The sequence below is a fragment of the Gossypium hirsutum genome, chromosome A12 (genome assembly GCF_007990345.1).
Source record: "Gossypium hirsutum isolate 1008001.06 chromosome A12, Gossypium_hirsutum_v2.1, whole genome shotgun sequence".
Taxonomy (NCBI): domain Eukaryota; kingdom Viridiplantae; phylum Streptophyta; class Magnoliopsida; order Malvales; family Malvaceae; genus Gossypium; species Gossypium hirsutum.
In genome coordinates, this window is record NC_053435.1 from 104475191 (window position 1) to 104487479 (window position 12289).

Genomic DNA, 12289 nt, shown 5'->3' on the forward strand with positions numbered 1-12289 from the left:
CACGCCCGTGTGGCCCGGCCGTGTGGTTCACACAGCCAATGACATCCCCGTGTCTCGGGGGCCGAGTGGGCATTCGATGTGAGGCACATTGACCTGTCCCAGCTCGTGTCCTTACCCGTGTAACTCTCTGACTTAGGTCACACAGCTACCCACACGCCCGTGTGATGGGCTGTGTGGTCAATTTAATTTTTGAAAATTAGGTGCAGGTTTCACACGACCAAAATACACGCCCGTGTTCTAGGCCGTGTGTCACACATGACTGAGACACACGCCTGTGTCTCTGCTCGTATGACAAATTCTGAGCATTCTGTTTCTAAATTTTTAAGATACAAGGGACACACGGCCAAACCACACGCCCGTGAGCATGGCTATGTGTCACACACGGTCAAGACACACACCCGTGTATCTACCTGTGTGAACAAAATAAGCCATTTTCCAAGCCTTATTTCTCACCCTTTTTTATCTTGCACCTACATCAACACTTAATCATTTTCAACAACCAATTCAATACAACTTATCCAAGCCAAACGCAACAGTTATATATGATATATTAACACTACATTTATGTATTTCCAAACTTACTTTTTTGTGAAAACTAATTTACCATAATTCAATTCAACTATACCATGCACACATATATGTTAAACATATTATAGCTTTATAATTATGTACCAAATCATACCATTACTAGTCATTCCAATGGCTAGATTACAAACACCATTCACATGTCAACATTGGCCGAGTTACCTTATACATGCCATTATACCAAAATAAATTTACTATTTATACCAAAATGAGCTGAAAGATAGTGTGATGATGCTCCTACCAACTCCAACCTTTACGAGCTTCCAAGCACTATAAAACAAAGAAAAGAAAACTGTGTAAGCATTTCAAATGCTTAGTAAGTTCGTATAATAGGAAATTAACTTACCAATCATATTCATTTAAAGTTAGCATACAGACATGCACCCAAAACTATATGGACAATTGCCTAGACACATGCTCACACCAAACAAGTTAGCCATGAAATTTTATATGATTATCAAGAAAACAGATATGAGCTCATCATACTTCCATTTCCAGGTATTTTAGGGATATTCAAGATATAATTCATTTAATTTTCATATTTTCTCATATCAAGAGTTTTATCTATTGAATCATTGAAATATCAATGAATACCCAAGTAGTACACACAAGATGTACTTATCATTGATCCGTCAATTTATATACAAGGGTACTATTTCGAGCACATAATCTGGACGCACACTCTCGAGCCTTATAACGGGAAGCTCACATAGAGCCATTTTGGGAAACTCATAAAGAGCCTATCGGGAAGTTTATCTAGGCTATATAACGGGAAACTCATAAGAGCCATAATCAGGAAGTTCACAAAGAACCATATCGGGAAGCTCACGAATAGCCTATTAGGAAGCTCAATAAGAGCCACTTAAGGGGAAGCTTCGGATAGCCATATATCGAGAAGTTCAAGTGAGCACTGTCGAGAAGCTCACAAAGAGCCAATTTAAGGGGAAGCTCATGAAGAGCCTATAATCAGGATGCTCATAAGAGCTAAGATGTGTCCACAACACATGTAGGATCACAACTTATTGGGATGCTCTGAAGAGCTATAACGGGAAGCTCTCAAAAACCTTATATAGGAAACTCGAGAGGGCTAATACGGGATGCTCTTTCGAGCAATGGCATGTCTGCAACATATGCAAGACAACAACCATTACGGAAAACTTGTATCCATCGATTTTCATTTGTTTAAACGGGACTTAACATTTATCGGGCATTATCAGATATTTAATCAATTTCATATACATGGAAATTATACAATTCACATATACAACATTTCATTCAATCATATAAACGTACACAATTTAGTTACACGAACTTACCTCGACACTTGTTCTATATGAGAATATACTAATTTGAAACTTTTTGTTTTCCTCGATCCAACTTAGTATTAGGTCTTTCTGGATCTATATAAATGAATTTAATGTCAATTTAATCCATTTCATACTCAAATTAATTTAATTCACATCCTAGGAAAAATTATCATTTTGCCCCTATACTTTTCATAAATGACGATTTCGTCCCTAGGCTCGTAAAATGAAATTTATGCAATTTAATTCTTATTCCAAGCCTAACTAATTTTTACATATAATATTTACAGCATATATATTTCATAAAAATAAAAAAAATTCATGAATTTTACATTTTTGCAATTTAATCCCGAAATTATAATTTCATGAAAATTCACTTTATAAAAGTTGTTTATCTATCAGCAACCTTTCATTTTCTACCATAAATTTCAAAATTTCAGCATTTAAATTTATGGAAAAATTTCTATACTTTGATATCTTTACAAATTAATCCCCAAAATAGATAGATTAAACTATTCCGGTCTCGGAAATATAAAAATTACTAAAAAAGGGACAAGATTACTTACTTAATTAAACCAAGAAAGCTTGCTTTCTCTTTCCTAGGGTTTCCATGTATTTTTGGGGAAAAAGATGATAATAATATTATGATATATCTATTTAATTTATTTATCATCCATTAATTTCTCCACTTTCCAATTTAGTCATTTTCTTTTTCTAATTTTCCATGGATGATTCATCATAAATATCTACTAATTTTTCTTAATGGTCTAATTACCATATAAGGACCTCAAGTTTTGAATTCCATAGCTATTTAATCCTTCTAGCTACTTGAATTCAACTTTTATATTTTTATGCAATTTGGTCCTTTCTATAATTGATTATGAAATCGGTAAAATTTTCTTATCAAAATTTTCATATAACATTCCTATCATAATGCAGACCATGCAATAATTTTAAAATAATTTTTTTCTGACTCGGATCTGTGGTCTCAAAACTACTATTCTAATTTCACTAAAAATGGGCTGTTACAAGTTGTAACTTTTTTTTTAATTAAGTGATCAAAATAAGAACTTACCCGTAATTTAATGACTAATAATGTAGCTTACCTAAAAAAAATCACCCTTATAAAGTCGAGATGGATTCAAATTTGTCAAGTTAGAGGGTTTTTCTTTTGTCACTCCTAAACAGAAATGAGAATACTCTGTATAATATATTTCAGTTATTTTAGTTAAACACAAACAAGTATTATCTATAAAATATATTCAAGTTAGTGAAGTCAAATTAATATATATTTAAGGGTTAAATCATTATTTGGAGTCTGAACTTGACAATTTTTTTTAGATTGGGGTCTAAAATTTTTTTTTGTCCAAGATATGTCCTAAACTTAGTCATTGTTCCTATGTTAAGGGTTGAATTTTAAGATTTTCAATAATTAAATTAGATAAAAAAATTGAAGTCCTGATGTGAGAATATTTGTCAAATTTAAAGTTTCACTTGAACAAATAAAATTTCAAATCCCAACTCACGGGAAGTTGCGATGCAAATTGAATTGGGCCTGTCGTCGCAGTGTCTTATATGAAAGGGTCAATTGGGCCTAATCTTCCGCACGCATCTACGCTAACAAACATGTGGCGTCCCCTGCTTTGCAAAATTAAAATTGTTTTGACACGGGCCGTACTTAGTTTGTTCCTACTTTAATTTGAAAAAGTGGCCTTTGACGGCTTCAATAAAACTGTTCCTGAATAAACTTATCCATGTAACTAGGGCTGGGAGTGATGGTGATGTGATACCATTTACGTTGCTCACGCGCTTCCAGTCTCTTCATTTTCAATTTGGATATACGTCAGTGCGTATTAACCAAAAAAAGCCCCAACGTCGAAGTGAAACTTGTTCCTCTTTTGTTTCCTTCGACTACGACGTCATTCCATTCCATCCTATAATTCTATATTCATTATATACTTCTATCCTCAATTTGGAAACAATAAACAAGTTTTTTTTCAGATATGCTTTTTTTGTTCCTACTTAAAAAAAAAAAAGAGAGTCGAGTAAAATAGTAAGAATATTTCTTATTTTAATCGGTTATTGAAGATTTGATCATTATTTTAAGTATATAATAATTTTAAAAATTGTGATTAATATATTACTCTTCATAAATTTATAAAATACGAAAAATTAATTATTGAGCTGATTTGAATAAATATATTAAGAAATAAATAATAATAATTGACTTCAATAGTCGTGATAAAAATATTTTAAATAAATTTTTTATAGTTGTACCTGATTAGTTCAAATTATCCATGTAACTACCATTAAAAGAAAAGATGTAATATTTTATATATACGATTCCTTCCAATATTTCGAAATTACGACATACTTTATAAAACATTTCAAGTACTATAAAACATTTGTGAATTAATTGGATTATACCGAGCATTAAAATGGTTAATTAAGACTTAATATTCTTATTTCATCAAAAAAGGGGGAAAAACACTTGATAAGAATAAGAGGCTAAAAAATAAAAACCGATGGGATGGGAGTCATGTGATGTGATACCATTTACGCTTCTCACACGCTTCCGGTCTATAAGTTTCAAGTTTGGATAAATCGATACACCCGGATTGTTAACCAAAAAAGCTCTAACGGGGAAGAAATAAAAATATTAATAGAAATATTAATAGTAGGAGTTAAATTGTATTTTATTTTTTATTAAAAAATAAGTTAATTAGTTTTTATGCGATAAAATTTTAATCTATTTTCAGTGCTATGTGTAACTATATGGTTATTTTATTAGTTATGCTAGTTTTTAATAATAGAAGTAAATAAAAATTTTATTGGCTAAAGTATAATGATTAATTTACTTATTTTTTAGTAGAAGAAGTTAAAATGTAATCTAACTCTTAATACATGAACATCTATGATACTTTTACTGAAAAGAAATTAATTTCTTTTTGTTTTCTTAAAAAGTACGATGTTTTTCTATATACAAATTGAAATTATTGTGTATTGGGTAGTTATATAAAATTTTAATTAAATTTATAGTAAATAAAAAAAATTTCTAATATTATTTTTTTATCTACAAACTCGAATTTTAGGATTTGTTTACTACTCAAATGTATAATCATTGAGATGCCCATACATGTTTGTTGTTCCGGTTCCGAAGGATAATCTTTTGGATTGGATGACTTAATAATTTAAGAGAAGACAAAAAGAAAGTTTTTAATAATTAGTTGTTGACTTGTTGGAAACAGGGGAACGAACTCGTAGTCGAGTCGTATATCTTACATGCCCTCTGACCTCTTCAAATTCAACAATACCATACCAGTTGTACATCTTTACCTAAAACCTTACACAAAAAGATCATATATTACAAAAAGAAAAAAAAAAAAAACACTTGCAGTAGTTTGTAGTTTGTACACTTCAGATTGAGTAACTCCATAAAGACACATCGATATCACTGTCAACTTCATCGCGATTCCTTGGTGGTGAAAGTAGAAGCGCTTCAGCCATGCTGTCAAGCAACTTAGGCACGTAGAACATTTCTTCTTCATCCATGAAGTGAAATTTCTCTGTCGAAACTTCACCTTCGGCTGCCATTTTCTTCTTGTTTTCCAACTTGACGTCACTGCTCGAAACTTCACAATCGGAAGCCTTAAAGCTTCCCTGCCTGACGTCGCTACCGGAGAGTTCCTGGAATACTGGAGGCCTAAATGCTTCAGCTGCCTCAGCTGCGGCTCTCCTGATATCGGCGGCATCGTTGGAAGCAGGCACGGGTAACCTCCAAACAGAGTCAGCGAAGTTAAGGCAAGCAGCCTTGCCTCTGAATGCTAATGCAGCTACATCATGTGCCCGGGCAGCCATTTCAGGGGTGGGATACGTTCCAAGCCAAATACGAGTCTTTTTATTAGGCTCCCGCAATTCGCATACCCATTTATCATTATTCCTCCTTCGAACACCTCTAAAAACCGGATGCCGCGTCTCCTTGAATACTCTCCTCCCTGCTCGTTTCTTAGGCCTGTTGGTCGCTAGTAAAAGCACTTCCTCGTCAGAGTGAACAGCTCGCCGGCCACCAATGCCCCCTTCAGAAGATGAAGATGGCTCCACCCTTTCAGCACGCATAGAATTAGACTTGGAGAAGGGGACGTCAGACGTTTGACTTGGAATATCCATTGAATTGAGTAAAAAACAAGTTATGGGTGTTGGGTTTTTAAGCAGCAAAAGGAGCAGTAAAGTACTTTTTCAAAACGGTCTCGAGATTATGGTGTCTGGGTTCGGTTTTGGAAGTTGAATCTTTTGGATTTGGATTTGGATTTTTCAAGCAGCAAGAGAGTTGGAGAAAGGTATATATAGTTTAGGAGGGAAAGGGCGTGGGGGCAGATAGAGTGCGATTTAGACACGGACGCGCATATTATAAGAGTGCCAGCTATGAAGTTCTAAAGGTCCCACATTGGAGCTGAGATAAAACAACAAACAAAGGTCTAATCTACAAATCCAAGCTCCAGGTATTGGCTTGGTTTTTGTTTTTGATTTGGCCTTTTTGGGCTTTTACAGCTAAGATTACAATTTATAAACTCAGTAAGCTAAGGTGTTTAGCACGTGTTTTGATGGGAATTGCACTTCGACACGTTTTTCATTTTCTCTTGGTGTGGGATTAGGGGGCAGTGAGAGGTAATTAGACAAATTTTAAATTCAATTCATTTAAACTATTCCATTCTCTTAATCTTATCCTGATTATATAGCTTGATTTTAACATGCTTATTTAATTTTTATTTTTCTATTATGTATCATTAATTTTTTGAGATCTTAAATGTTTAAGTTCACTCGCATCATGCATAAACATCTTGTATCGATACTTTTTTTTTTAATAATGCAACTGAAAAATAATTTTAGTACATAAAAAATGTTTCTTTTTTCATTTTTAAGTTATTAAATTTCAAAGAAATTTTGGTACTGCATTTATATTTTATATTAAAATATTTTTTTTGTTTATTATTCCTTTTATGTTTATTTATAGTAATAATAATTATTAGTTTAAAATATACTCTGTGTTGGTGTAGACTTTGCACATTTTGAATTATGTTTCTCAATTTTTATTTTTAGAAATTTAATTTTTTTATTTTTCAAATTAAAAAGTGTAAGTCTAAATTTTAATATTATCAAATTTTTGTTAAATTTAAATATATTACAATATCATTTTTGTTGCATAACTATTAAATGAGTTTTTTTTATTAAAATGTCGTGCCAACGAATTTAATTAAATAATTTTAATGATGTTATCATTTAAATTAAAAAAGTATAGGAATTGTCGATTGAGTCATACCTCAATTGGCATGGACATTGTTACCAATACAAGAGAATATAAGTTCGAATGTGCTGAAATACATTATCCTCATATTTAAAGTTAATATTTAATATATTAATAATAAAATTTTCTAACTTTCTTTATATGCAGAATTAAAAAATTATCACGTAACCCGATTCTTTTGTATATTTATTAATTTCTTCATATTTTATTATACTCTATCTTCACGGCAACCCTATTAAAAATTTCATCGAAACATGTACCAAATATAATTTCATTATTATAAACATTTATGATAAAAAAAATACTATTAATAAACCTTTTTCCTCCGCCCAAAAAAAAAAAAACTCTTTTTCGCTTCAAGTTCCACGTTGGTCACGTGGCTTTAAAGAGGAAATGTGAACTTGAATCCCTACCTTACTTTTTAAGTTATGAAGTCCTTGATTGGGGCTTTTAGCCCAAAATATCCCACAAAATTTCCAACTTTTCTGATATGTCCTTGCAATGCACTCACAAGTCACAATTTAATCTCTCTAAGCATTTCAGTCCATGCACATTTAATTTTGATGCAATTAAGTAGAATTATAAACCACGATAAGATTGAAGATTAAAAAAGGTTGACGGTGAACATAAAATCAGCATTTCCTAACTTTCAAGTTTACTGTCATTTATAATTTTTCCTTTGTATATTATAATTAGGTTAATATATATAATCAATTCTTGTATTTGTACAAAACTTGAGAATTATTTTTTTATATTTAAAAATTAAAAAAATTTAAAATCTTAATTCAATTCATTAAAATTATTAGCATTTTATATTAGAATTTACCAACTTAATATGTTGTCTAAATTATTGGATGGCATATGAAGTAAAAAGGAACAAGAAAAAACTATGTGTGGATACTTTAACAACACTGTTTTTTTTTAAATAAAAATAATAATTAATTATGAAAATAGTATAAAATTTATATTTATTACAAAAATGAATTTTTTTCTATGGTGCATTTGGTTTTCACTAATGTGTCAGACAACACTGCCTTAAATCAAACCTAATTATATGCCAATTATTACAATGAAGAAAAAAATATTTTTTTAAGTGATGTCACCAGACACTTTGGTGGCACCGATATTACTTTTTTAAAATAATCATCTTTTCAATTTTATACATTAATACAAAAAATGCATGGTAAAAAAAATATTTTTTTGTGGTACAGCATGACACATAGACGACATTAATATGGTGTAATAACCCGAAATTTACGGGCACAGGAAAAGTGAGTTATAGGGCCTCCGTCTTAGTGAAATAAGTTTGAAAATAATTATTAAAAATATTTATGAGCCTAGTGGTGTGTCTAATTAGGATCTAATTAGGTGAATTTAGCTTAATTTAGAGTAAGTAATAAAAAGGATTAAATTGAATAAAGGGTAAAAGTTTAATTATAAAGCAATAGAAAATAAAAAAGGATTAAAATGGCAATTAAGCCATTGACTACAAATGAGGCGGCATATTGGTGAAATAAAATCAAAGATTTTTTTTAGGTTTTATATATTATAATATTATTATTATGGTTTTATATTAAATTATTATAATTATTAATTAACATTATGGTTTTATATTAGATTCTTATTATTAGCATTATTATTAAATAAATTAAAAAGAAGACAATTGTATGGTAATAAAATATACACGTGTAGGAATTGTATTGGTACAATTGTAATTTAAATATTTAATTACTTATAATTTAAGTATAAAGATATTTTATAATTATTAATTGTATTAATTAAATCATGAGATTTTTATTTGATAAGCAAATTAGATAATGACATTTGTAATAATATAAATATGTACACTTGTTATATAATTATTAATTTACTTAATATTAAAGTAAAAGATATTTTAATATATGATATTAATATTATATTATGTTAATAAAATAATAAAGCATAAAAAGAATTAAGGAAACAAAGAAACAAAACAAAAGAAACAGAAACGAAGCAGGGAACAAAACGAAAATAGGGAAAGAAAATAAAAAGGGAAATTGGGATTTTAAAGCTTCAAGTTTAATTGGTAAGCTTAATTAAGTCCTTTTCTCTTAATTTTGATATTTTAGAAGCTTTAAAACAAGTTTTGATGAAATTAAGTTGATAATTCAAGAGTTTATATGTTTCCAAATATGGTTCATGTTGGATAAATTATGGAATTAGGGATTTAATTGAATGAATTCTAAGTTAGAATTGATTAAGGGATTAAATTGTAAACTAGGCTATAAGTTTTATGTTGAAGGGACTAAATTGAAGAAATTTCGAAATTAGGGAAATATGCTGGAAATTTTATAGTTAAATATAAGTTTAGACAAAATTTGAATAGAAAAAGAGAGTGAATTGGATTAAGAAAATAATTAAGTTTAGTTCGGATTAAATTGAGAATAAGGTAGGAATTGTTTAGAAATTTAATTATTTATTATAATTAATGCTGTAAATAATAATATAAATTACTATTATTTTCGTAGCCAACAAAGTACCTGAAACATCAGCATCGAAAGGAAAGGAGAAAGTCATCGAGGACTAAAACGGGAGAATTACGGTGTGTATTACTATAACTCAAATTTTAATTATTATTGATTGCTGAAATTTTAATTATTATGTATGGTAAGTAAGACTTGAGGTAAGTATGTGATTATTTGAAAAGTGTATTGATTGAAAAGTAAATAAATGGTGACAATTGTATGGTGTTGATGGTATACACTTGTGTGAAAATTAATTTGTATATGAATTAAGATAATAGATATTTGAATTGAATGAGTATTGAAAATTTTTGTGTAAATTAAATTGAAATTAGAAAAAGTAAAATAATACCCTATTAACTTGTCGGACTAGATTTGATACAAATGGCATGCCATTGGATTTGTGATGTGATGAGGAGATTGTAGTTCGGCCGAGAAGATGTTTCTGTTATTATATACTTCGATTTATCTGAAGAAGCACTTAATACCTTACTGGTGTATTATGGAGGATTTAAAATATTCTGGGTGTGTTTGGGTTGAACATTCTGGTGTGTTTGGGGGGAAATCTGCGTATCTGTCATAGTCCGAGCTTTGTTAATAGGGTAAATAATTGAAATGAAATTTTGAAAATGAGATTATTTGTTTTAGCATTATTGAAAAGTACGAGAAAGAATGTATGAATTAAATTATGAATTGAGTTAATATGAGAAAAATGAATTATGAATTTAAGATTTATGAAGTAAAATAATTATATATAAAAGTAGTTTAAATAATTATAAAATTTATGGTTGATGTTTGTAATTTATTAATGTTAAATAGTCTTGATTTATAGTAATACCACTGAGTATATCTATACTCAGCGTACGGTTGTTTCCGTGCATAGGTTAGTAGAAGTCAAGTGTCCCGGCTCAGCATCCAGAACAATCCCGACTCCAACACAAACTTGGTGATGTATATTTTTCTTTTGGGTAAAGGTGGCATGTACATAAGTGTTGTTTAGTCACTTGAATATGTATATTACTTTGAGTAGTGAAGGATGAATTATAAGATTTAGATGGTTAAATGAAATGGTAAGGAAAGTACATGATATTTTGATACATGAACATTAAGTTGTTAAATGAATGAAGTTTATAATCAATTTTGAATGATGCTATGATAGTTATTAAGTTAAAATTATGTTAATGATATAAATATTAGTTATATGAATATGAAACATTGGTGTTGGTGATTTTGGTTTGAATTTGCAGGAGGTTTAGGTAAAAATAAGCAGAAATGCGGCCGAAATTTTTTTATAAAAAAAAATTTTTAAATACTCGAAGATGTCCCGTTCTACTTTTAATACGTGTTTGAACTTCGAGAGTCCAAGATAGGGACTTAATTATTATATTATACTATGAAAGTTATATTAATTGTAAATTATTCGTAAGTTGTCTGATATGTCCGGTAATGCCTCATAACCTCGTCCCGGCGACGGTTTGGGGTTAGGGGGTGTTACAAAGTTTGCTACCAAAAATCCCAAAAAAGCTCTCCTTGTATCTTTTGGTTGCTATTGGTTTTTGGGTGGTATTCTGTGTTGCCACCTTTTGTCATCTTTGCCATTGTTCACTATTTCGATTAACATTATTAATTAACATTATGGTTTTATATTAGATTATTATTATTAGCATTATTATTAAATAAATTAAATAGTAAATAATTGTATGGTAATAAAAATATACATGTGTAAAAATTATATTGGTACATTTGTAATCTAAATACTTAATTACTTATAATTTAAGTAAAAAGATATTTGTTAATTAAATAATTAAATTATTAAATTATGAGATTTTTGTTTGAGAAACAAATTAAATAATGACAAATGTAATAAAATTATTGGTACAAATGTAGAATTAAATATGTGTACAATTGTAAAATATGTAAATGATGTTAAAATAGATATTTAAAATAAATATATTATAATATATGCTAATTAAATAAGTAAAACAAATAAATATAAAAGAGAAATAAAGAAACAAAAGGGAATAGAAACAGAATTGAAAACGGGAAGCAGGGGAGAAAAAGAGAAAGAAAAATGGATAGAAAAATAAAAGAGAAAACTAAGGATTTAAAGCTTGGAGTTAATTTGGTAAGTCAATTAAGTCTTTTTTAGTTAATTTTGATGTTTTAGAAGCTTTAAAACAAGATTTTGATGAAATTAAGTTGATAGTTCAAGAGTTCATATGTTTCCAAATATGGTTCATGTTGGATAAATTATGGAATTAGGGATTTAATTGAATGAATTCTAAGTTAGAATTGATTAAGGGATTAAATTGTAAACTAGGCTATAAGTTTTATGTTGTAAGGACTAAATTGAAGAAATTTCGAAATTAGGGAAATATGCTGGAAATTTTATAGTTAAATATAAGTTTAGACAAAATTTGAATATAAAAAGAAAGTGAATTGGATTAAGAAAATAATTAAGTTTAGTTAGGATTAAATTGGGAATAAGGTAGGAATTGTTTAGAAATTTAATTATTTATTATAATTAATGCTGTAAATAATAATATAAATTACTATTATTTTCGTAGCCAACAAAAAACTGAAACGTCAGCATCGAA

General features: G+C 29.3%; 1 protein-coding gene across 1 annotated transcript; it reads right to left on the reverse strand.

Annotated features, from left to right (window-relative positions):
• Nucleotides 1-5093: 5093 nt before the first annotated feature.
• On the reverse strand, nucleotides 5094-6213 carry LOC107936392 (dehydration-responsive element-binding protein 1E). The gene has a single exon (XM_016869117.2). It carries the CDS (start codon nucleotides 6054-6056, stop codon nucleotides 5307-5309), a length of 750 nt encoding a protein of 249 aa, XP_016724606.1. The 5' UTR covers nucleotides 6057-6213; the 3' UTR covers nucleotides 5094-5306.
• Nucleotides 6214-12289: the final 6076 nt, after the last annotated feature.

What these genes read in the sequence shown, in the direction of transcription:
- LOC107936392 (XM_016869117.2), bottom strand. Translation starts at nt 6,056, where the DNA reads ATGGATATTCCAAGTCAAACGTCTGACGTCCCCTTCTCCAAGTCTAAT.